The 27,296-nt window shown below is 39.0% G+C and overlaps 1 protein-coding gene across 2 annotated transcripts in view; it reads left to right on the top strand.

Annotated features, from left to right (window-relative positions):
* The window catches only part of SRGAP1 (SLIT-ROBO Rho GTPase activating protein 1), a 248,081-nt gene that overhangs the window by 161,468 nt on the left and 59,317 nt on the right, over window positions 1–27,296 (top strand). For both annotated transcript variants that reach the window (XM_031462764.2, XM_010980295.3), the window contains exons 5-8: window positions 8,026–8,208; window positions 8,666–8,794; window positions 22,380–22,601; window positions 24,585–24,686. In XM_031462764.2, the coding sequence (XP_031318624.1) occupies window positions 8,026–8,208; window positions 8,666–8,794; window positions 22,380–22,601; window positions 24,585–24,686 (636 nt within the window). The remainder of the gene's footprint in view (window positions 1–8,025; window positions 8,209–8,665; window positions 8,795–22,379; window positions 22,602–24,584; window positions 24,687–27,296) is intronic.

Genomic DNA, 27,296 nt, shown 5'->3' with positions numbered 1-27,296 from the left:
TCCAGAGTCCCAGACAATGCTCTTTGTTCAAAGCATTTGTTTGGATTATAAATATAATTTGATGATGAATTCCAACTGTTATGCCAGTTTCGGTAGAGCCACAACATACCTCAAATTTTCTTTGAAAAACTAGCCATAAAGACAGGATCTCATGGTATTTAATTGTTCATCTTGAGCTATTTGCTCATTTCCTAAGAGCTTTGCTAAAATTGTTACCATACACATAAATGGAAAGATCGCTTATTTCCTTCCCTGTACCTGTGATGGAAATGATAAGCTCTACAGTCATGCAGAAATCATTACTTACTATTAAAATGAAATATTTTCTGGTAATTTTTTCCCTGTATCAGTAGCTGATTTTTATTGTGCACTTACACGTCAGGCTCTTTTTTTTCTGTGTTCTTTGCGTGGCTTGACACATCTAATCCTTCCAGCTACCCTGTGCATGCAGGGAGTAATAATGTTCTGCTCATTTTACAGTGAAGCAGTGGAGGCACAGAAAGGTTAAGTGACTTGCCCAAGATCACACAGTAAGTACAGAGGCAGGACTTGAGCCCAAGCAGTCTGTTCTGTGAATCTAGCTCTTCACTGCCAGTATCCAGTCCCTCAAAGTGAATTCTCCTGTAAATGTTACTTTGCAAATATCCTTCAGTTTTGTGAATTCTGCTTTCGTTGCCTTATGGAGAGCCACACAGGCCCAGGGAGAGAAGGTGGGAAAGTTCATCACTGTGACCGTCCTGCTGACCACTCAGAAGCTCAGCAGCTTTTCCAGCCCTGGGGCCACAAATAAGAGTTCAAAATTCATGATGAGCTCCTCCCACAGGCCTTAGTGGGAGGCGGGGCACTGGAGCGGGACCTGGCACCCACTGTAGGTGGTGACTGAGTAGCACTAATGTCGAGGGTGGGCTTCTCCTGTCTTTACAGTCTTTATATAAATGAAGGAGATCCTCCTCCCCACCCGACTCTCCTCCGCAGGTGAGCTCCCAGACATGAATATAAGCTAATTAGAAGGACGCCTAGGAGTCCTCCTCCCCCCACCCCCGGCCCCGCTCCTAGCCCTGCCTTTGTGCCTCCCCATTGGCAGAGTTGTTTCTTTCATCTCTAGCCTCAAAGCCTAGCACCTGCCTGGCTTATGGGTACCCACTAGCTGTTCAGTTGGTGAATAAATGCAGATCATTAAACATTGCTCCCTGAAACCTGGGCTGATGTCCACTTCATTGTACAGTAACTGTCAGCAGGTATCGGAAAGGGCGCTGACGATGAGATGGGCGCTGCAGACAGGCTAGAAGCCTCTTCAGAGTGTGATTTCAGTGGTGTGTTTTGTGAGCGTATAGGTGTCTGTGCCCTCGACTCCTAGGCACTGCTCACTGGTGTACTAGTTTTTAAGAGGCTTTGGCTGGCCCAGGCTGCAGCGTGGAACAGCAATGGACCATTGGGTCTGCTCCTGCTGTACTCGGTGCTCCGGCTGCTTTGTCTCTGGGAGACAGCGGCTTGCACCCCTTTGCTTAGAGCCGAGATGCGTGCAGCCAGCGAGTCTGGCCCCAGACCCTGGGTGCTTGCTTCCCCATCATGTCTTAGAAACTGTCGAGAAGAACTGCCCACCTGGTTCTGTGCTTCCATGCCTTCTATCACTTAATCTCAGTTCTACCTCGGAGGAACTGGGGCTCCGGAAAGTTGAGAAACTTATCCTGCTGATAAACAGAAGCCCCAGAATGCAAATCCAGGTCTGCCTGGCTCTGAACTCATCGTCAGCTTTGGCCCAGGATACAAAAACCAAGGAAGCTCCAGGTTGCAGGTGTGAAGGTCCTGGCATGCAGGGTCACAAGTGTCCTCTGAAAGGGCCTGCCTGCCCGCCGCCGTATCTAAACTACGCACCAGGGACACTGCTTGGCCCAGCGGGGGCCATCGCCTGGACAGAGGGGCTGAGTCTGTGCGGGCCCCTGGCAGGGCCAGGCTGCTTACAGCACAGATCTTGGGGCTCAGCTAGTGTGGCCCAGGGGCCCTGCTTTCCCTGGGAGCCTGCGAGCTTTCTGGGAAATGACAGGAATGGGCTCCCGAGGCTGTGGTCCTACCCCGATGGTTTTGTTAATCTGGCACCTGCAGAAAGTCAGAGTTAGAGCCTCTCATGTATTGATTGTAGGAAAGAGATCTTTGTCTTTGGTGGTTGGTATTTAAGGAAACCCAAAGAACATAGTTTCTCAGACAAGCTTTTAGTGATTGATGGATTTAGTAAAACAGTCTGTGTGTGTAATTAGGAAATATTGTCACTAACGTGTTGACTTGCACCAGGCCCCCAACCACCACACTCTAACCTTTTTTTTTTTTTTTCCTTAAGGGGCCATAAATTCCAGTGCTAACTGCATTTCATAAATGACTTAGAACCGTTTGTCATCCCATCAGCCCGGTCCCAGGGGTTTGCTGGTGGTACTGTTCTGGGTGCCAGGGATGGGGAGGAACAGTGCAGTCATGTACTAGTCATATTAGTTAAGATTTGTTAAATGAAGAAACGAATGGACGAGCTGAATATAAAAGGATTCTTTTCTCTCCTTTGCTTCTCACTGATGCCTATTTACTCCTCTTATGTATCAGGCAATGTTAGGGACCTGGAGGTCCCTAAGATATTGTTGGTGGCCTCGCTGAACTTACAGAACAATACATGATATAGAATGGTACACAGATGTCAGTAGACATGACAGTCTGAAGTGCTACCAGTACGTAGGTCTTGGAGGTCGGAAGAACAAAATCACTAGCTGGGATGCAGGGAACACTGAGCAGTAGGTGAGCTTTGACCTTGCCTTGGAGGATGAGTCCAAATGTTAACAAGAGAGGGGGTGACGGGGGAGGGCACCCTGGCAGTGGGGTTGGATTGTCTGGGGAGAAGGCCACAGAAGCAGGAAAGTACAAATTCTGAGGAAGGAGTTAAGTGATTGACTCAGAGTTAGTTCACAGAGTGCTGCTCGTGCTGATGTGGAACCAGCGTGCTGGCATTTGAACTCCGCGGTGGAAGGAGTCCTGTCAAGTTTAAGAAAAAGAGTGAGAACAGAGAGAAAAAGCCCTGTGGCTGTCATTCAGGATTCTCTTTCCCCCTTTCCATTCACTCTTCTTCGTGCCAAATGCGGTCACTTCACACCCCAAAACACCCTGCCTATCTTCTTCACCAGATTACTGCTCAGATACTGCTTTGACCATACTGTTCACACTTCTACGGATTCTCCAACCCCTGCAGAATGAATCCTGTCCTTCTCAGTTCGGGTGTCGAGCTCTCCTCATCTGGCCTTTGCCAGCTTCTCCAGTCTTGCTCTTCAGCTCACTTACCCCACCATCCGCTTCCCTGGACCCCCTTCTCTGCCGCCTTGGTCTCTCCATGCCTGCCCCACCTGTGTGGTTCCCCATCCCAAGTATATCTTTGCTGATGCTGTTCTTCTGGCCCGAATGCCCTCTCCCTTCATTAGTGTCCGTGAGCATCTCCAAGGCCCATTTTTTTTAATCTCCAAAAATTTCAACTCTTTGAAGATGGAAACCAAGTCTTGGTTTTCACGCCCATCCATGCCTCACAGGTGGTAAGCACCAAGTAAATGTTGAATGACTGAATAATTTCTTTCAGGCCTTCTTTTCCTCCATTCCTAAATATGACCAAGAGGAACTCTACCCACCCCCCAGATAAAGAGGCCTCTGTTTGTATAATGCTTTAGACTCTGCAAAGGTCAGGGCATAGCAGTCCAGAGCACTGAATCTGGAGCCAGACTGCTGGGGTGCCAACCATTGCTCTGCCAATTACCAGCTGTGTGACCTTGAGCATCTTACTTAACCTCTCTGCGCCTCACTGTTCTCCTTGCACTATGGGGAGTATAAAGGGACCTACCTCACAAGAGTTTTTAGGGTTAAATAAAAAGCTATTATTTGTAAAATGCTTATAACAATGGCACATAGTAGGCATTATATAATGCTTGTTTAAATATATATATTTAAATATATATATTTAAATAAATATATACATATTACATACATATACACATATATATTAGGAGCATAGGTTATATACATATATATGTACACAAATACGTAGTAAGTACTCAGTCAAGTTTCAGTTATTCCCACGTGAAGGGATGCACAACTGGGTAGCCTTGTAGGGTGAACAGAAGTGTTAAATAACTCCCTGCACCTAGTAACTGGTAGAGCCATTCCCGGAACCACATCTTCTGACTTCTGAGCCAGAAGTCAAAAAAGTAGAATTTATACTCTTAATCCACTGATCTTTGCCAACACAGGGACAGTTTTCAGATACATAGTGATTTCTTGATGCCAAATATTGAAACTTACTATGGAGATTTTAATTATTTTGATTTAAAGTAGAAGAGTAGTGTCTGATCCATTATGCAGGCCTGTCAGTAAGGAAAAAAAAAATATTAACAGCTTCTGTCCGAAAGTTTTTATATAGGATTTCACAGTCTCACAAAGAAATCTTTGATGTGGTCACTTTCTACTTGACTCTATTCTTCCCGCAGTTAAAGATGGAGCAGGAGAGAGAAACTGAGTGCGTTCACTGGAGAATTATGCATGAGGTTTTATAGTAGAGAAGAATTCAAACAGGAAAATACGCTGGTGGAGTACATTTGAATGGATGTCTGCCTCTGTGTCATTTGGTCTGCAAAGGCTTGCGTGTGCATTAAGCTGATGGAGAAGCTGTTATTTTCTTTGCAGTATATATTCAAAAGCTTTCTTTTACTTCTCTGAAAAAGAGAGAACTGTCTGTTACTTTATTTTAAATACAAAACCCATTTAACTTCTGTCAACAGCTTACGTTTTAAATAATGCAGTTTGTACTTGGATTCATTACCTGCAATTAGGGTTCTCAAAAAGCTTTTAGTGTTTTTCTCCCCAACTTTTAAAATTCATTCATTGTCACCGTTAACATTTTAGAGAATAGTGGAAGCCCTAAGTTGAATTGGGGAAAAAAACAACAACAACAACAACAAAAGAAACGGAACAAAGAAATTTCTTTTCTGGAAGTTACCATTGAACCCAGTGGAGAACCTCAGCTCTTGTGCTGAACCACATTATGATGAGGTATTTACCGCCTCTTCTTGCTAGTGTTAGGTCAGACTCAAGACGTTTTTCTAACACCGACTAGTTAATAAGAAACGCCACGCTGGCAGCCAGCTCAGAATCCCTGGTTCATTGGCTTAGTTTGTGCAAATTACCTGCTTATACTAGGCCTCTGCATCTAAGAAGAGCAGGAGGCAGGTCAGGTCTTTTCTTCAGGATGTATTTAAAAGAAAGGTTTCTCAGATACCCTTGTCTGTCCAGGATGCGTTTTCATCTAACTATGATGGGAGTCATGTGTTCTCATTTCTTCTTTCCTGCCTTCTCAAGAAGATAACTGAGCAACTCTCTGTGTATGTGTGTATGTGTGTGTGTGTGTGTTGGAGAGAGAGAGAGTCTTTTTTCACCCTCTCACTTAAAGATGTAACTAGACCCAAATGGCATGTGGGTTTGCTTCAGGCTGGGAATATAAATAGAGCCAAGCCTAGAAATGCAAGGTGTGTAGTAGATGCATTGACCTCGCTGTTTGCCCAGCTGCAGGGTGACTCCCTTTTCATTCCCCAGCTGCCCAGCTGCTTCTTAATGCGATTTTATTTTTCTTTAATGCTGGAGTAGCCGACCAAACTTAACCCTGGACAGGTTTGGTAGTTACTGAAAAAACAGACAACTTTGCAATTACACACAGCTCAGAAAAAGCCGCCACGACTTTGCTGTTTAGCTCTTACTTTGGCTGTGTTCAGCAATGCCTTTAACATGATTGGCTAACTTATAATTTTAAGGAGAAACATCAGCAGATTTTATGAAAATAAGTAAACGCTCTTCATTAACCCCATGTTTTTTACTCTTCAAAATAGTCACTTGAGAATGTGTGTTACGTTGAACCATAAGAAAGTACAGATTTTCTACCGTCTTCATATAACCTACAAAAACAACAATTGGGTTGAGCCTAAATAAATATATTTATTCCAGTGATACTTCTGGTCCTCTAACTATTTTAAAACTCATCTTTTGAAATGAGAAAAAATCAGGTTCCTTACTCTAAAACATTACATTGATCTCTTTTTTAACACAACTGTATCTTAGTTATAAAATTGGCTCTGAAAAACTTAATAATTTACAAATGAAATTAAATCAATTTTATATGGATGAGAACATGACATAATTTTTGAGAAAGTGCCACTACTGACTCCTCGGGTGCTCAGTTCTGCTGTGGTCCTTGATTCGTCAGTTGCATTGGCGTCATCACGCCTGTGTGTTGTTTCTTTCAGAGATTCTAGTTGTGCTCAAATTAAACAGGTTTCAGAAGTAACCCCGATGTCTGACTCTATATATAAAAGTAAATTGAAATTATATTGGAAAACTGTGATTTTCAGGTAGAATCTCTGAAAATCTATAACTTACTCTTCTGTATCTAAGAATACAGAGATTATATATAGATGTAATAGATATTAATAAAAAAATAAATAATAAATCCTGTATTATTTGAGAATGTTTATTAAGCGTCTGTGGGATCTAAGGGGCTTTGGGAAATAACTTTATAGATCAGGTGTTTTTTTCAAATGAGCAGAGTGTTAAATTGGCCATTTGTATTATAAGCCTAAAAAATGTGTAGATTCTCTAACCCTGCAATTCTGCTTCTGGAAACGTATTGTCAGAAATATGACACAATTTTGTGCACAAACATTTCTGTGACAATAATATAACCAAGATTTTTAAGGTCTCAAAATTTTAAAAAATTTTTAAGTTAAAAAAAATTTTAAACTGAGGATTGATTATATGTTTACAATATACATGGAAAAGATACATTATAAAACTTTATCTCCTGTTATCTTCCTAAATCTGTTAAAATGTAAATTATATGTATCATTTATAAGAGAAGAAACAAGATATGGCATACATGAAGGGTTTTCAGCACAGCTTTGTTTATAAAAAGCGAGAAGTTTGAAATATCTTAAAATGTTCAATAATAGGGAATTAAGTTATGGCACAGTCTTATAAAGAAATATTATACAGCCCTTAAAATAATGTTTTGGAGTAATATTTTGTGCTATAGGAAAATGTTCTGATATATGTCATGGGAAAGAATGTAGGGTATTAAACATTGTAAATTTAGACTGATTCAGATTTTTTAAAAGGAGAAATGATATGCATTATTTTATTTCATTTTATTATTGAAGTATAGTTGATTTATAATGTGTTAGTTTCTAGTGTACAGCACAGTGATTCAGCTATATATATATATTCCTTTTCATTACAGGTTACTACAAGATATTGAATATAGTTCTCTGTGCCATATAGTAGGACCTTGTTGTTTAGATATACATCATTTTAAAATGAAGAAGTGTGTGTGTGTGTGTATCTGTTTTCATAAGAAAAAGACTGGACAGCTGTATACCAAACTTTTAGGCTTTTTATTTTCTACTTGCTTTTTCTTTTCTTTTTTGTATCAGATTTTCTACATTGAACATAAAGTATTACTTTGTGGTCATAGAAACAATTTTTTAACTAAAACCATGTAGGAACCTTAAGATTTACAGTTTATAATTTGACAGGTAGATTTTACACAACAAAGTTCCTTGAATAAGGGCTATACTTATTTGGAGTTTTTTGTAATTCCAAGGTTGGGCTAAAATTTATCCATGAATAATGGTTTATTCTGCAAATTAATAATGCAGAGGAGATTTTAGAGAAAGACTTTTAAGCTTAGGGAACTTTTCAAGTACAACGAAAGCACACACAAGACTCTGTAAATCATTTTTTTCATCAAAGCCTGTCCCTAAGTGCCTCTTCCTGGCAGGTAAATTTACATATTTCTGTTTGCTTTATGTAGAAGGAATAGTACATACTTTATCTATTTTACTAAAAATTTATCTCCCCCCGCAAGTTGGAACGTGATCTTTTTTACATACACATCATATAATGGTTTCCATTCACTAAGTTATGGACAAACATCTTTTAACAATTTGGGTCACATTTTCACAGGTGATGAAAACATACCATATGTACCACGCAGAGAGCATCAGTGCAGAGAGCAAGCTGAAGGAGGCTGAGAAACAAGAAGAGAAGCAAATTGGCAGATCTGGTGACCCAGTCTTCCACATTAGACTGGAAGAGAGACACCAGCGGCGAAGCTCTGTAAAGAAAATAGAAAAAATGAAGGAAAAGGTGAGTAAGTCCTTCCTCCCTTGAGGTGACAGACCTGGGAACACTGATGCAGCAGCAAATAGACACATGTTGTAAATTACTGCAAAATGACGTGTTTCCTCCCACGGGAATGAAAAAATGCTTAAGAAATATAAAAATCATGTAATAACAGCTGGACATCATTTCATGGCAAATGCCAAGTATTCAGTACACAATGTGGAGAACTTTGAATATGAACAAAGAGATTTCATTGCACATGGGCCTGGTGCCCAGAGAATGTTGTTGTTATTCCCTGTCACTGGGTAATTTTAGTTTATTTAAATCAGATAAAAAATGTACTTTTCTCAGAGAACTTGGAAGGTCATTTGTATATGTAGAATAAGTTGTTTAGATGAATAGAAATTCATGTATGTTTCCCTGTCTTGTTTAAAAATGACTCTATTGTCTTTCCCAATGCCTGGATCCTCTTCATCTCCAGAGACAAGCCAAGTATTCGGAAAATAAGCTAAAATCGATTAAGGCACGGAATGAGTATCTCCTAACCCTTGAAGCAACCAACGCCTCAGTTTTCAAGTATTATATTCATGATCTTTCAGATTTAATCGACGTAAGTACTTGAAGTTTTTATATTTTCCATATTGAGATGGAATGAGCAATAACTCTCTTTCCTTGATTCTAAAACACCATTATTTATTAAAACAATGTCATTTTATATAATTCTCGGAAAGGAAAAATGCTGCCAATTAAACGACACAGGATGCTAAGGTACTATTAATTGTAAGATGCATGTGAAATACTGTGCGTTCTAAAACCACTGAAAAACGAATTGTGAGGTTTTGCGAAGCTGTGAGTGCCTGGAAGACTCAGCTCGGAAGGGGGCCCTGTGCAGTGGCACAGCCCTAACTGCATTTGTTGATTCAAAAATATATGTATTGGGCCCCTCCTATTGTGAGACGATGAGGCTCTGAGAAGCCATAGACGTGCAGCTTGTTCCCCTTAGAATTGAAAGCAGAAAAGACAGATGTTAGCAAATGATGCCTTCATGACAGTTGTGATAAATACTGTGAAGCAAAATAGAACACAGGGAAACCACTTGTATTATCTAACTCTCTATACTTTCCCCTCACAGGATAGAATATAAAAAAGCACTAACTGGGCTCATTTAGAACTCTCGGGTAGACATCTGCTGTCACATTTGTGCAGTGTTTACTGCCATCATTCCCCAACTTTACCCCTCAACATCACTCATTCTTCCATTCAGAAATGGTCCACTGAGTAGCCCCGTCATTGTGCTAACTCCGTAGGAGACGGCAAAGATGAAACAGACAGAAATCCTGTGTCCAAAAAAGTGATGTGTCGTAAGGAAACATAGATAAAATGGTAGAAGTTCAGAGACTTACCTGCTGGAAGTTTACTCGTATACTGCTTTGTAGTGATTGAATTCAACAGTTACATGATAATGTAAAATTATTTTCTATGGCTCCTAATGTCTATCATAATTTAGGCATATAGTAGGTTAAAGTGACTATTTTTATGGTAAATTTAAGTCTCACATATTTATTATTTTAGAGCCACAGTTTGGGACTTTTTACAAAAGAATTGTTAAGAATTGTTATGAAAGGTTTTATTCATTAACACTCTGATGTAACTTTTTCCTTTTATGTAAGTCTAAACAGTTTTATCTCATAATATCATAACTTCTTTATACAGAACCGTTTAGTAATAAATATAACCAGGGAAAACTTTTTTTCTCATTTCCTTTGTTACAAGTATTTCAACCAAGTAAGTAATCACTTAATTGTTTTAAATACAGAAGCTAAAAAAAATTTTTTTTCCTTCTAGCAATCTGCTGAAATAAAAAGAATTTTTTTTCCTGCTAGATTGCTGCTGGTTTTCCTGAATAAGAATAATTTGGTGACCCCTATTTTCAAACTTAGATCTGTAAGGATTCTGCAAAATAAATGGAATATAGGAGAACTAATTCTATGTACCAACCCTGCTTACTCTTTTTGTTTAGGGCTAATTTTAGTAGTGATTGGAGTACTTGGCTAAACCCAAGCCAACTTACCAAAAGGGAAAGTCTCTGTGTCTTGAAGAGTATTTCTTTAATACCTCTAAGGTACCAAGCACTGTTCTTGACAATGGGGATTCAGCAGTGAACAAAACAAAATCTCTACCTCTGTGGGTGGAGTTTATGTATAGACCACAAAAAATTTACACATATGTAATACGTCCTTATATATTAAATATTTACATATACTTATATGTTAAATATTTATCTTTATTACATATATGAGTATTAACAATAAGATACTACTTATTGTTAGTGCGAACAGTGCCATGAAGGAAAATCAAACAGAGCTCTGGGGGTGCTTTTGTTGATGGCGTGGTCAGAAAAGCCAGGTGTTTGGGTGGAGACGTGAGCCATTTCACTAATGCGGCGGGAAGCCCTCGTACTGAAGGACTGGTGAGATGACAGATATAGAGGCAGAGGTGTGTTTTGCAAGTTCAAGGTGCTCGAAGAGTAGCAAAGGAAGCCAGTGTGTCTGGAGAGGAGCGAGTGGGGAGGAGGGTGCTGGGAGAGAAGGGAGACAGAAGCCTGACCACTGAGGGGCCTTTGGGCATGGGAAAGGGGTAGATTTTGTTCTAAGTGTAGTGTGAAGCCATTGGAGGGTTTAAGAAGGGAAGTGACATCACCTGGTCTACATTTTAAAGACTCATTCTGGCATCTGGGTGGAAAACAGACTGAGGTGGGTGACTAGGACAAGCATGAAAACAGTGAGCTGTATCTAGAGTCCTTTGCAATTGCCCAGGCTGGAGGTGATGCTGGCTTGGCCTGGCGTGGTAGCAATAGACATGTGAGAAGTGATTGGATTCAAAATTTATTGAAAATAGAGCTAATAGAAAATGGAGGTGGTGGGTTTAAAAAAAAAAAAAAAGGATAAAAATGACTCCTAGGCTCAGGTCTTGAGTAACTAGGTTAATAATGTACCTTTTACTGAGATAGGGACCCTGGAGAGAAGCAGGTCAAAGGGCAGGGAGCAGCAGTTCTGTTATGTACGGTAAGATTGAGATGCCCATGGGGCATCTATGTGGACAGCATCCTCGATAGTATTAGGACATACAGGACAAGAAGAGCATGTCAGGGTTATGTGAGAGTCGCCATAACTGTCATGGATATTTATTGAGCTCTCACTGTGTGACAGGCAGGTTTCTAAGCATGATCCCATCTGACCATAACCTTGTGAGGTATTTTATAGACTAAAGGGACTGAGGCTTAGCTACTCTGGGTAACTTGCCAGAGGTTACATAACGAGTAAGTGGTAGGTTTCAAACTCAGACATTTTAATCTCCAGATCTAAATAACCCAAATATAAGTAAAAAATGGTTAAATGTGCCAGATAATTTTCCGGTTTTTAAAAAAGCTAGATTTTTAAAAAGAGCAGCCTTAAATTTAAAATGTAAACAATTCTCAAATGATACAACTTAAATAAGAATTTTAAAAGAAATGGTACACAATTGGTGGTGTCATATTCAAAAAGAAATTGAGGGCTCTTAGCGAAAATGACACTCCATGTTCGTTGACTCACTTCTGAGGCAATCAGAGTGTGACTGTGTACATTCTAAAATGGCCACTTATTTTGTAGGAATCCAATTTGCATATATAGTGGTGATCCTAAAAACCATTAAGCTTGACCCTTCCTGGTAAAAAAGAAACTGATTATTATGCAAAGGCACCTAGACTCCTTTATGCTCTGTGAGCTTATTTAGCAAAATACGTTTTAGCCTGAGCTGTCTAATAGTCAGAAGAGTTGTGATACCTCTAGTGAAAAAAAGTTAAGACAACATTTTAATGCACAGTTTTTTGTATGTGAAAATGACATGGAAGATACTAAACGTACCTTGATTAAATCAGATCATCATAAATAATCAAAGAATTCAAGTTGAGACCTTTTTTAAACCTCCAGTCTCCCTTGGATTCTACTCAATTCAATATCTTTGTCTCTTTTATAAATTTTGAGTAATAGATGATGAATGGATCTATTGATATAAAAAAGTTATATAAATTTTCCATAGAATTTGTTTTAAAACTAGTCTTTTATTATTACAGAAGCAGTACATTCGCATTGTAGAAATTTAGAAAATACTATAAGCAAACAATAAAATGATCACATTCTTACCACGTGAGATTGTCACTATTACAACGTAGACTTTTTCCCTCTGTGTCAACATACAAAATTTCCAGACCAGATCGAGAGTATAAAATCACATTTTACTTACAGCTTTTCAACTCGCTTTTTTCAGTCATTGATCTCCATCCTTCCTTTTCAGAAATTTTTTATCTGATCTAATAACCAGACCACATTCCCATTTGTGACCCCCAAAAATGTTTCTCAGCTGGTGTGTCTAGACTAGACCCAATTTAGGATTATCCATTGCATCTGCATGATGTGTCCCTTTAGTCTTTTATTATCCAGCCAAGTCCCTTGTTGAAGAAACAGTTGTTGGGGAAACAGTAGTTCTCAGAAAATCTCAGCTTCTCAATTTGTCTGATGATTTGTTGTTGTGTTATTTAGCCCATTTCTCTATCCCTTGTATTTCCTATAATGCAAACACTGTATAAAAGCTTTATGGATTCAAGTTAAACACTTTGCAATGGAATGCAGCATGGGTGGTGTTGCTGCCTCTTATGTAAATATGTAACAACAGTTTAAAAAAAAGTATGTAACAACATCTGTTTAACCCACCAATAGTAATACTAAAATTGATCACTAGCTTATGGTGCTATAGCTCTGATTCCTCCATCATGTAGTTAAGGTTTTTTTCTCTTGCAACAAACTATGGATATTCCAAAATCTCTTGAATTTGGATTTTATTAAATTGGAAATTTGGAACTCAGCAACATCTGGGCGATAATTTACTTTTGGTCAACAGAATACTTTCTTAAAGTACAAATTAATAATGTAAATTAAAGGGGAATAGCAATTTAAGAAAATACTTTCAGGCGTTTCAGACTATCAGTTTACATATATATCATTGACACCCTGTTTAATGGAATCAGTCCTCTTGTTAATTACTACAGGTCTAAAAACTTTGATAATGGAACACTTTGATAGTTTCCTGTAGATTTAGAAGAGGTAATACTATTTTTTTTTTTTCATTTAAAAATTCCAGTCTTTATCCGTGTTAAACTTCACCTTTACCTATCAATGTTAGTTTGAATTAGCAGGGTTCTCTCTCTCTGAGAAATGGCTGTCAATGTAGGGAAGCATTCTGTTTCTAAATAATGGTTTAAATGGATCTCTACTGGGATTTATTTCTAGTAAATCTTAAATTCTTCATTGTGCCTTGTGATCAATAAATTAATTTTATGATGAACTTCTGCACAGAAAACAACACTTTTATTAACTTAAATACATGAACTTCATAAAGTCCAAATTAAAAATATTAGAAATCAGATTTCTAAAGTTTATTTTGGGTAATATAGTAAAGAAAGTGATGGCTTAATTATTAAGCAAATATTTACTCTTATTTCAGATGGAAATATCTGAATATAGTATACCAAACAAGGTTTAGCCATTTTTGGATACTCCAAATACTGAGTTATCTCTAGGGAGAAAGGAAGGTATTGCAATTGGTGGAAGGGATTCAGGGGACTGCTGAAATATAGGCAGTATTTTATGTATTTAAAAGCATGCAGTTGTCCCTCGTATCCACGAGGAATTGGTTCCAGGAACCCCTGTGAATATCAGATCCCAGGATGCTCAAGTTCCTTGCAGTGAGTCAGTCCTTTTGTATCTGTGAATATGGAACCTGTGGCCATGGAGTGCTGACTATATATATGTTTTGCACTTACCTGTAAGTATGGCATATTTTATATTCAGAAACAGAAAAAGTAGAGAGTTATAAAAAATGATAAAGCCATCCCTTAAATATTTTAATCTAAAGTATACCAATATACTTGCACTTGCCAATTTTTAAATTATGATTTATCTCTTTGTACAGAGTTCTGAATGGTCAATTTTCCTTTATGCAGCCACACCCATTGTGTATTATCTATGATTTCTACTTTTGGGTTTTTTTTAAACATATATAAGAAAAAATATTCTGGATATTTACAGTATTTTCGCAATCTTGCACAATTGGCAATTGTGCCTAATTTGATAAAAATTTTGTTTACTCTTAAATCTTTCCATCAACTCCTTTCTCAGTATTTTATGTTTAGTATTTAATTAAATTATAATAAATATAAGTGGCACAAATATTATACAGTCAGCTCTTGAAAGTGTACAGACTAATTGTTTGAGCTGAAATGTGCAGGAGTATTAGAGAGGGCCTATTAGCTGTGTATGTTCACAGTGCATTGGCATTGGTCGTTATGCTTTAGAGCAGGAGTTGACAAGCTTTCTCTGTAAGGGGCCAGATAATAAATATTTTAGGCTTTGTGAGCCTTATGGTCTCTGTCCCTGCTTAAATCTAATGCAAAAGCAACCATAGATAATAAATAAGCTAGTGGTTGTGTTGCGTTCAAACTTCATGTACCGTATCAGGCCACAGGCTGGATTTCATTCACAGGCCATACCATAGTTGGCTGACCTCTGCTTTATAGAATGAACTGAATGTTGGTTAATCCAGAGTGTCACCTAAGCAGAAGGCTGTCAAGACGGCTTCTCTCTGTCTGTGAAGAAAGTTCTAAGTAAATTTTATTTTGTAGAAGAACAGTCTCTTAGTTTGGAATCAGGTGAACAAAGTTAATTTCACAGTGAGGGTTTTATTATGTCATCCTAAACAATTAATATGAATTCTAAGAAATACAACTATTGGCCAAAAGAAATTAATCAGTTTGGGAGACTAAAGGCATAATTATAGGGGAAAATAAATTGTAGTTTTGTCAATAATAGATTTGGTATCTGCAACCGTTAATATCCCCAACATTAAGTGCAGAAGAGACCATAACTAATTATTCTGTAAGAGTTAGGATGTATTACAACCAGAAGAAAAATCATATAGGCAACAAATATTTGCGACGGCTGAAATTTTTCAAGTGATTATGATTTGCTAAGATAAAAGAGGAGAGAGTGTAAGTTCTAATGCTAGGGATTTCTGATCTATAATCATATTCACTACTCAGTAGATCTGGAATTCTTAAAATAGCTGGCTTTAAGATTGCAGAACTGGTAATGTCACCTGTTTCAGTCCAGTCCCACACTTAACCCACCCTCAAAAAGCAGTCAGAGAAACAAAATCGTCAACAGGAACACTCTATCAGTGCTTTGTCCCTGAGCACCTGCCTCATGATAATAAAGTACTTGTCATCATTATAGTACAGTTTCACAGTCTTCAGTTACTTCTTGTAAAAGTTTGCATGTCACTTTGAAGCTTGAAGGATGAGTCTGTATTACTATTATGGAATGCTGACATAGAATAATCCCCTACTCCAAGGGGATTTTCTTGGTAGAGATTTCTGTCATATGTTTTTTATTAGCTGTTTATACAGAATGAGATTGAAATTAGATTATGTCATATACCGCATGCCATGTTTATTTTATCATTTCTAAATAATCAGCTGTCCTAAAGCTTTTCGCCTTATCCTTTTGTCGCTAGGCACATGTGTTTAATTAAAAAGCAACTTACTCAGAGTTCAGATTTTTCTTAATTAGTTTGACTTTCCCCCCCGACTACTTAATAGTATTCAGCTTTATCCATACCTGCCAAATTTTAATATTGTTGTCCCCATTAGGCCTGAACTCTTATCAGGAAGGTTATGGAGCAGTCATGTTAAACGGGTTAGCAAAGTGTAATTATCCTGTAAACTGATTTATGCATGTTTTTATCTCTTTGTGAAAGAAAGGGTATTTAAAAATTGAAGTGAGTTGGAGGACTAGAGTAAATGGCTTTTTTAAAGTTCCTTCCAATGGAGAGACCATGGCCCTTTGATAAAGAAACTGCATCCGTGTGGTTTCCACCTGCTGCAAAGGCTATGCTTTCTGTCTCCAGAGCTCTCTTTTCCATCCTGGCTTTACCTCTGAATGGAAGATCATCCTCAGGCATGATCCTTGGGTTTCTTTCTCTTGGTCCTTTGCCTTCAGTACTATCCAGTGGTTCCTAAATTTTGCCTTGGTCATCTTCCTGGGCTTCAGATTTTCATATCCACTGCCTGTTGGACGTCTCGAACCAGACGTCTGTAGGCATCTTGAACATTTGGTCCTGTCGTCCTCCTCTTCCTCCACACATGTAACAGCTGCTTCTTACCCATTTTTCACACCTCAGAAAATGGCACCACTTTCCACCCCGTTGCACAAGCCAAAAGCCCAGTTCTCTCATTGCTCACATACAAATATATCAGCACATCTTATCATCCCTTCCTCCAGAACTTCCCAAACTGGCTATTTCTCATTGTCTGCACTCAGTCTCCTAGACAAAGCCTCTTCATCTCTTCCCTGCACTTATATCTCCCAATTTACCCCTGAGAGCTTCTGGTCGAGAATTTATTCATTCTTATCCCAAGCAGCCAAAGTATTTTTTAAAGTTTTATAAATCAGACCTGTAATCCCTATTTAAACTTCTTCATTAGAATAAAACCCAAACTATTCACCAGGACCCTATGTGAACTGACACCCACCTGCCACTCAGTGTCATCTCCTCCAGCTTTGCCCTTAGTCACCATGCTTCAGGTGCATTGGCCTTTCTGTTACCCAGACCCATTAAGCTTTTTCTTGCCTGGGGCCATTCTCCTGTTGTCCAGAAGACTCTTTCTCCCTGAGCTTTACAAGACTCATTCCTTCTTTTCATTCCTGTGCACCCAGCTGCCTGTACAAAAGAGCAGCTCCCTCTCCCCCTGCACACCCTGTCTGTCTGTTTTCTCCCGTGTACCCCCCCGACCTGTATTGATGGAGGCTTGCTTGCTTGCTTTGTTCTCTCTCCTCTCCTGTAATTTGACTCAGGGCAGTTATACAGATTTGGCCTGGGGGAAGACTAGTCTAGCAGCAGCTCCTCTGAAAGAAATGACTGGGTGGGAGCTGTCTGTATTAGGCAACAGATGATGGTTCAGCCTTCTCATTGGCTGGGCATCTGCAACGTCAGCTCTCCCTCTTCTGTTTCCTACTTTGTATCCATTCCTATCACACAGATGTACCATTTTGACCTTTTCATTGCTGAAGAGAAACTCAGAACAGGTTTTACTAAATGCTTGGCTGCAGTTGTTAAAACAGCAGCAAAAATTAAATTGTCAGCCCTTTATGAACCATCAGGAGCCCAGAAGTGAAAGCAGGTCTGTAAGAGTTGCCTACAGTTTAGATACCCAGTTCAGTCCCACCAGATCCCTGACTCTCACAAAATGTGTTGTTTCCAGGGTGAAGTACTGAATAGCTAGAGAGGAAACTAGGGAAGGGCAGAGATACTTATATAGAAGAAATCAACTTCTTCGTTTGACATCTACCGTAAAAGCTCCAAACATAGTTGTTTTTGGCCTTTGTGAAAGCCACCCATGGTCTTGTGAAAGCTGTTTTTGCAGTTTGTTTGCTTGAGTTGCACTATTTTTTCAGAGAAACTCAAAACAAAGGGTAGACCAAGTCTTTACCCAATATCCATGGTTCTGGAATGGCCAAAGCCAAGCTTATAAGAGCCAGAGAGGGGCCCCACAAGAAGAGAGCATGGAAACTTCTCAGGCCGAGGCAAGAGTGATGAAGTTAAGATAGAATACTTCGCAGGAGTTCCGTCCCTCTTCATTCTCATGACAACTGCTTGATTCCGGAGTCACACGTGGGCTTGGGGCTGCCCTCCAGCCACTTCCTGGGCTGCCCTGAAAATAACATGGGCTGTTACTGTTCTGGAAACTTACGGATAGGACTTGTTTCCTGTAGAGTTCCATTATGGTAATAATCCCATCTAAGTCCAAAGTTCCACCCTACACTACGGCTTCTCATGTCATAAAGTCTATTTCAAAAAAAATTATCACCCTAAATAACCATGATCCAGTTATACGTGACATTATACCCGCGGTATACTTGAATCGACCTCTCAGCTGTTGGAACAAGAGTTAAGTATGTCAGTCCTCAGTACCTAGATTTCGTCTTCATTTCTGATACTATTTGCAACCCTTTTGCCTAAGGAAATTAGCCTTACTGTGGCGATTTAGATTAATACCTCGTGGAACCTATCTTGGCAGCTCTTAGGATACTTTAAAATATATATATACCCTTTGGCTTCCAACAAGTCTTCCCTTCCCCATTTTAATCCATAATTTTATATATCCATTCAGGGTTTTTTATCTATCTGAACAACACTGTTTTGTTTTCATAAGATATTTTGTTGGTTTCTTATGTATTTTCATCATTAAATGCACTCGGGTTATAATTCAATGCTTTGTGCAGAAGCTGGCTTTTCATATCGTCATTAATAATTCATAAGCTCCATAGAATTACTTGAGGCCTTTTAAACCAAGTATCTTGAATCTTAACATATCCAGTGTCATTTTAGCTTCCAATTTGGAAAAAAAAAGATGATTGTGACAGGTTGTGCTATCTCAGGAGACCTTGAATAAGAATTTTATTCCTGTTTCTTGTTTCTTTGAAAGTTTAGGATGCTTAGAAAGCCTGGAGTGTAGAAAACACTGCATATCACAAGCAACAATGTCATGCCAGTTAAATGAACTCACAGACTAATAAGTACTGGTAAAAGTTAGAGAAGGAAATTTTCCATCCAGGCTCATCACAGAAATCTCCGAAGTACTCCAAGCCCAGAAGATACCCCGGGGAGGCCCCTGGGTTGGTACTAAGCCATATGCATGCTTATCCTCAAATTACTAGGAAACTACAGTGAAATCAGGGGAGTCTTACTGGGACCAGACCCACTAAATTTGCCTGGCCTCACTGGGTGAGGAAACATGCACTGGTACTTTTGAAATCCTGGTATTTACTCCCCAAAGAAGCCACACTTAGAAATTTGAGGAGTGAACTGTTTAAGTCTGGGAATAATGAAAATTTAGTATCTAATTTTCAGAGCTGTAATTCAAGTGGATAGTTGGGGTTGAATAGTCTTTCTTTTTCTCTTTTCTTCATTCTTTTTCCCTTTCTCTTTTAAGTTGAAAAGAGACTTGGTTTTTGTAGCGGGGAGAAAAGGCTTTTCTCTGGGTTGTTTCTTTCCTCTCAATATCCATTTTCTGTTAAGTCCCGTTGGGATCCGTTCTCATAAAGTAAAGCAGCTTGTGTGATCTGCTTCATTAGACTCAAGTTGAGTCTGCCTTCTTTCAGAATAGTAGGGTGTTTTGAAGCACTGGTACATCTCAAAGAAAGGAGGCCGTTTCCTTTACAAATTCATGTTTTTGTAAGATGAGGTGTTGCTGAAAGAATACTTTTTCAGTCCCTCTGATGTGTATAAAACTGCTACACAGAACCATTATGGATTCTGAGTAGTTAGAGGAATGAAAGAGAACTTGGCTCATGTGAGCCGAGAATTTTCTAATTAACTGAAAATCATTTCCTATATTTGGGTGAAGCTGATTGCACTGGAAATGTACTAATGTGGAGACTGCTGCATTTTACAACTGTGTTTTGCTGGTATTTGTAGTTGTGATGTAACAGCTAGTTCCTGCTCTTTTTAAATCAAGTGTTCTTTGTTTTCCAGTTTTATACCTTTTTTTTTTTTTTGACATAGGCAGTTTACAATGCTGTGTCAATTTCTGTGTACAGCACAATGTTTCAGTCATACATGTACATACATCCATTCCTTTTCATATTCTTTTTCACTATAGGTTACTACAAGATACTGAATATAGTTCCATGTGCTATACAGTAGAATAATAAAGCATTCTTTAATCAGATCAATTCTCTGGCCTGCTTGGAGAAAGGACAAGGTTCAAGACCCTTTTATGAGATTATTTTAGTGCCGTGCTTCTCAAACTTCAGTGTGTGTATGAATCACCTGTGGAGTTTCTTTTTTTTTTCCTCATTTTTTCTTAGTGGAGGTACTGGGGATTGAACCCACGACCTCGTGCATGCTAAGCATGCACTCTACCGCTGAGCTAGACACCCCCCAACCCCACCCCGGATTTTTTTTTTTTTAACTTCAGGTTCTTATTTATTAGAATCAGGAGTAGGGCCCACGAGTATGCATTTCTAACAAGCTCCAGCTGATTGCTGCTAGTCCCCAGACCACACTTCGAAAAACAGGATTTTAGAATATGTTTATGTAAAAATCCCAAATTTAAACATTCTGAAATTGGAGTGTGAGGGTGAAATTAAATGTGCTGGCATTTCTAAGGACAGGTGAGTGAGTGGATTTGTTCCTTCTTAAAACATTAAACAGTTTGCGTTCTCCGTGGCCCTTTATTACTCTTGTAGTAGCAAACTAATGAACAGCTTATACTTGAATTTGTTGAGAATGGAGGTTATATTTTATTTCCAGGCTTCATACTCCTGGAGCCTGGCAAATTCCCAGGCATCTGTAGATGGCCAGTTAGTGAGTTGAATTGGATCAAATTGAATTGATTGAGCTTCATTAGAACAATATAGGGATGACCTCATTTGGTACCTTTAAAACCACTTGTTTCCTCTTTAAGAGATTTATATTGCTTTATGTACAGATTTAAAATTCTGTCAGTAATTTGTAACTGACCCATATCTAGAGTCACATTCTTTTTAAAATAATATTCTCTTAGAATGCAATATGAAAAAAAAAATACAAGTTAAAGGTAGTGCACTAGATTCTAGAAGTCTAGAGCCCTTTTATATTCCTATGAATACTAAGCAAAATTCTATCTCTAGTTAAAGGTCTTTGGCAATCATTTCTCGTTTAAAAATTTTATTCTAGAGATAGGGAAGGCATTCCTGGACTGTTTTGGCAGATCCAAACCTGTTCTCAGTTCTGAAACAGTACAGGGTATTGTCCTCAGTAAATGATACAAGTATCAAAATATTACAGTTACTATGTTTGCATCATAGAAGGATTTCAGTAAATCACTGTGTCACTCTCAGTACGCATGAATGAACTTGAATGCGTTTTATCATTTCCTTTCAGTATTTGATTTTGCTTCTTTTATTTTTTAATAGCTTTATTGGGATATTAGTCACATACCATACAGTTCACTCATTAAAAATCCACAATTGGCTTTTATCATATTCACAGAGTTGTATACACATAGCCATAATTTTAGAACATTTTCGTTACTACAAAAAGGAATCCTGTTCCGCTTAACCATCACTCTTCCAATTCTTCATCCCCTGCCCTAGGTAACTGCTAGTCTACCTTCTATCTCTATAAATTTGCCTATTCTGGACATTGCATATAAATGGAATCATACAATGTGTTGTCTCTTATGACTGGCTTCTTTCACTTAGCAGAATGTTTCCAGACTGATCTTTGTTGTAACATGTATCGGTACTTCATTTCTTTTTATGGCTGAATGTTTTATTTCCTTTATCCATTTATTGATGGATATTTAGGTGCCTTCCAGTTTTCAGTTATTAATAATGCTGCTGTAAACATTTATGTACAAGTTTTTGTGTAAAAAAAAGTTTTCATTTCTCTTATATACATGCATAGGAGTGGAATGGCCAAGTTATATGTTAACTCTGTGTTGAACCTTTTGACAAACTGCCATACTCTTTGTATGTGACTGCAGCATTTTACATTCCCATCAGCAACGTATGAGGGTTCCAGTTTTTCCACATCCTCCCCAGTCCTTGTAGTTATCTGTCTTTTTGATCGTAGCCATCCTAGTGATAACTCGTCGTGGTTTTGACTTGTGTCTCCCTGATGACTAACAATGTTGAGCATCTTTTTACGTGCTCGTTGGCCACTTGTATATATATTTTTGAGAAATACCTAGCAGATCCATTGCTCATTTTTCAGTTGGGCTATTTGTCTTTTTATTGAGTGGTGAGGATTCTTTATATATTCTAGATACAAATTTCTTAGCAGATTGCATGATTTGCAAAATAGTTTTCCCATTAAGTGGGTTATCTTTTTACTTGCTTGTTCCCTTTGAAGCACAGAAGTCTTCAAATTTGGTGAAACCTAAATTTATTTTTTCTTTTGTTGCTTGTGCTTTTGATATCATATCCAAGAAATCCGTGCCAAATGCAAGGTCATGAAAGTTTACTCCTAAAAATTTTATAGTTCTAGCTGACATATTTAGGTCTTTGATGCATTTTGAGTTAATTTTTATGTATGGTGTTCTTTTATTTTTTAAGTGCTGTGATCTTGGCTACCATGCAAGTCTGAACAGAGCCCTGAGAACGTATCTCTCTGCGGAGTATAACCTTGAAACCTCCAGACACGAAGGCTTAGACATTATTGAGAATGCAGTTGACAATTTGGAGCCCAGGAGTGATAAGCAGAGGTTCATGGAGATGTACCCTGCTGCATTCTGTCCGCCAATGAAGTTTGAGTTTCAGTCTCACATGGGTGATGAGGTCAGTAATTGATTATTTTAACACTCCTGGATTGTCTTCTTCACATACGTTACTCTCCACCTGTTGTACCCAGCACTTGTAAGAATTCCCAGTCGTTTTCTCACTCCTGCCTTTGCATGAGATCTTAGCATAATACTCTGCTAAGACCTGCCACTAGCACCTTTTAAAGCAAGAGTGAAACACCCCAATGCCTCCAGAGGCCAAAGAGACAGAGGTGCAAACTCTCTTGAGTGTAAGCATTAAACTGTTGCAGGGAAGTGTAAGAGTTCTTCCTCTACATCAAGACATTCAAATTTAAGTTCAAGACAAAACATTTTGCTGGCCCAGTAGAATCTATCAGAAGACTTTTTATCATCCTGATTGAAAGATCCTCATAAAGAAAAACGATTATAAGTGGCAGGAAAACGGAAGAGAGGAGAAAAGATACACAGCATTTTTTTAAGACTCAAGCTCTCTCCAGATTGGTAAAATGAACATTAGAAATGATGTGTTACATCTTAGGTTCCTTATATATGTGAATTTAGCTTTCTGTCCTGTTTTATCCAAAGGAAAAAAATGCATTTAAACCATTTATGAGTTTCAGTGGTATATTTATTGTCTGTGAACAGGCGAAGACAAGAACCAATTAGTGGAGCACGCTGCATAGCACTTGGTGTCCCAGCTGTGCAAAACAGCACCCAGAGATTTAAAACTCAATTTTAGCTTATTGTGGTGACATTATGTTTTTTAAAATAGATGTGATTATAATTTCCATGGCAGATTTCTGTGATGTTGTAATTTTTCTGGAACACCTGATGTTAAGACTTATAAGATATATATGTATGTACCTGATGCATTTCTAAACCAATTTTATTTTTGCTTGATTTGATAAAGTGAATTACTTGACTTAAAATGGTAAGTGGTTTTTGTGCCAAGAGCACATGAATGTGACAGGGGAGTGGCTTATCCCACCCAGAGTTATGTTTTTAAAACCAAATAGTTACTGTTTTAATTTTTCAGTTATGGATACGTTAAACACAGAATGATAAAATGTCACAGATGAGTGATTTCAGTTGGGTTAATAGTTTTTACTTTTGGGGGGTGCTATTATTATTTTAATATAGCAAGTCTGCTGCCCTTTTTTATGGCCAGTTCCGCCAGGAAGCAGTCATCTCTATGATGTTTTAGAGACTTCATGAAAGGAAACCCCCACTTGTCAAGACCATTTCTCTGACAAGGAAGATGAGGAGAAATTGTTTGTTTCTGGTGTGATTTTAAAATAGTTAAAAGGCTCTAATTTGGATCTTTCCATAATTGGGATCGTGACCGAAGTATCATTCTACCAAAGCCTAAGACAAGTGGCCTCTTCAGTTTTGTGGTCTATCACATGATTTGGCTGACATTGGCAAGACAAGCCGTGGTTGCAAGATGTTAAAATAGTTACTCACTTTTTTTGAGTTCTCACTACCTGCCAGGCAGTGTTCTAGGTGCTTTACGGGCATCATGTCATTTCATCCCAGCACCAGCTTTACGGTGTAGGAGCTCTTACTGTCCCCATTTTACAGGTAAGGAAACAGGCTTAGTGACTTACAGGCACCCGGCTGACTGTGACCAGCAGGCTCTGCCTGCCCCGCTTGTGCCTGCGCGACGGTGCGCTTGGATCACCCCTCCCACTCTGCCCCCGCCCCGTGGTCGTTCAGAATTCCAGGAGTGAGCCGGCAGCATCAGAGTTCTGGCAACTGCCGCGTTTTTACAGGGGTGCTTCCTACAGCTGCTCTCTTCCCAGTTACCTCCAGGCCAGGCAGCTGCATTCTGCTCTTGCCACTTAGGTAACAAGTTCATATTTAAAACTGAAGTTTTGAGGCAGCAGTTAAAAGTAAAATATGTGGTTGGAATCTTGAGGGGATCCGTGGGATTCACGCAGCCTTTAAATAGGAGAACCGTGCCTCTGGAGGTTGGCTGGACGGCGCCCTGTTGTGACCGTGGTTTCTGATTCCCCATCAGGTGTGTCAGGTCAGCGCGCAGCAGCCGGTCCAGGCGGAGCTCATGCTCAGGTACCAGCAGCTGCAGTCCCGACTGGCCACACTCAAAATCGAGAACGAGGAGGTGAGCACGCTCTCTGCCCCACAGGTGATCTGAATTCTGATGTAAACTGGAAGGCATTTTCACATGACCTGGGCAAGTTAACGTTGTAACTGTAGTCACTTCATCATGCATTTTCAACTAAATCAGGGTTCCTAAAATACTGCTTATAGAGGATAAATGCAAAGGTTCTTTAATGAATGAATACTGTACCAGAGATTTGCCGCATACACCTGTAAATACACCTTTTATTCATAAATTCTTAAATACTGAAAGTATTTCCCATAGATTACCAAATTCAACATGGGTGTCCAAGAACATACATGAATGTGTGGAATGAAACTTTTGACTGACACATTCATTTAACCCTAACTTTTGAGATTAGTACTTTTTTTTTTTTTAATGTTTCTTTGTGTTCTTTAGATTTTTGGTAATGAGTACGGCACTGCTGGCGTTCAGTGGTACAAAACTCATATTTTGAAATAGTACTTGAATGGAAGTATTAAACTGTTTATTTGCTGACATTAATAGATTTCAATGGAAAGAATGTAAAATGTGAATTTAAATATATGTTGAGCCAGAAAGTAGTCGTACAATTCAGCTGCCTGTTTCTGAAATTAATTTAATTGGATCCATGTTCTCCTTAAATGAAACTATGAACCACAGATATTTATTGTATTAGTCAAGGCTCTCAACTGTAATTTATAGGAACCCAAATCAAACTTAGTTGAGTCAGAAAGTTCACTTACTGTCAGTATTTGCAGTCGGCTCTGTGGTGATTGGCCCTGTGTCCACACAATATCATCAGGAACCTCTCTCTCCATCACTTCGAAGTGATATCTTCATGTATGTTGGTAGGAGGTCTCCCCCTGCCCACTGCATTGGAAGATCCAGGACCACGTGGTCCCTATAGCTTGACTATCTCACCCCATTCCAGCATCCTGAACTCTGAAATGGGATGTTTCATTGTCCTGACTTTAGTCACGCGTACTTCTGGACCAACCATGACATCCAGGAAATGAGATTCTGTCATTGGCCAGCCTAGGTTTTGTGTCCATACATAGAACTGTTTGATTGACAGCCCCAAAGGAAATATATATTTCTAGAGGCAAACAGTTTCCAAAAGGAAGGAATGTGGGACAGAAAGGAAAAAACAACAGTTCACTCTTGATAAAATAAATGACCAAAATTCACTTTAATACCCTCTTTTGTTCTAATCCCACTGAGATGTTTTGACCCGTGTGAATTGTGTGTGTGTTCCTGTTGAGAAAGAGTGCCGTGTTTCTCGACCTGTATAGTTCGGTCAGAACCCGTTGCAGCCTTTCTGCCTTCTGTTCTTTCTAGAAGAACCAAACCACCCCTTATTCAAACATGTGTATTTAAGATGCAACCAGTGTGATTAAGGCTTCAGTCTCTGTGTAAAGTCCCACTAATGAGCCTTTCTAAGGGAAAGCTGTTGCTTTCCTTGAGGTGTTTTTAGAGCTTAGAGTTTTGGCAGGGCATCACAAAACACTCACCTAATGCAGTTTACTGGATCCTATTAGACCCTCGGTTTGTTTGCCTAGTGACTTCCAATTTTTTTTTTCATGCATATACTCTCGCGGTTTTATTGGGAAACAGTCTCCAAACTCTAGGAAAACAGTGTTTTATACACAAGGTCAAAGCTGGCAGCCCACAGGCCTGTTTTGTTTGGCTCCCACAGTTTGGACCTGTTAAAAATGTGGAAGTCTGGCAACTCTGGCTCTGTGTGGCCTCGTGAAGGGAAAGGCGGGGGTACTTGAATTCCACTTCGCCATAGTCATTCAGCTCCTGATTTTCTTACATTGGCCTGCTCCATTTATGTTGCCTGTCTGGCCCCTGCAGCCCTCTGGGTTTGTGACCTTAGTGTGCACATCCCTTTGGGCATAAAGTGTCTTTATAAACTGATAGAGGCAGACAGTGCTTTCTGAGGATTAATTTTTCCAAATTTACTGTAGAAACAAATGAACTGCATGGTCCTGATGTTTCTTGTGAACATGACAAGTGGTTTATGATTCTTGGATTTGGAACCAATTCACTGTAGCCGATGAAAGTAAGATTTAAATTGGATTTGTGACAGCCAGTAGATTTCCATAGGTGTGGAAAGAGGGAGAGATGTTTCAGTATGTTTCTAGGTTAGAGAAGAGAGCAGTTTGGTTATCACCCAGGTGAAGCTGAAATCATATGACGAGAGGCATCAAGAGGCAACTTAAAGAGTTTCGATACTGTAGGTCTGTTCATTTCAGGACAATAAATATTTATCGAGCGATTTCTACATTCCACGTGTTTTGCCAGGTGTGGAAAGTACAGAGATGAATAAGTCACAGTTAGCATCTGTCCAGAGCGAGGAGCAGTCTACAACAAGCCGTTTATACAGTGTGAAAAATAAGGGACCTAACTTGGGAACAACATTAGCAACCGTTGCTGATTTGGGGTCCCTGTGTAGCACTTTTCTCCACCGTAAATAAGGAATTTGCCTGATAGGCGGGCAGAAAACTGACACCTTGGTATCAAACCACAATATTCAAATAAAGAAACACATATGTAATTCTTCCTCTGCCCAAGCTTGTATATACTTGTAAAGCCCAAAATTTACTGGAAAGAGTTTAGTTAACT

This window comes from Camelus dromedarius, chromosome 11 (assembly GCF_036321535.1).
Source record: "Camelus dromedarius isolate mCamDro1 chromosome 11, mCamDro1.pat, whole genome shotgun sequence".
NCBI classification, from domain to species: domain Eukaryota; kingdom Metazoa; phylum Chordata; class Mammalia; order Artiodactyla; family Camelidae; genus Camelus; species Camelus dromedarius.
The sequence above is the reverse complement of the archived record's forward strand: the minus strand, read 5'-3'. Positions and strand labels throughout refer to the sequence as shown.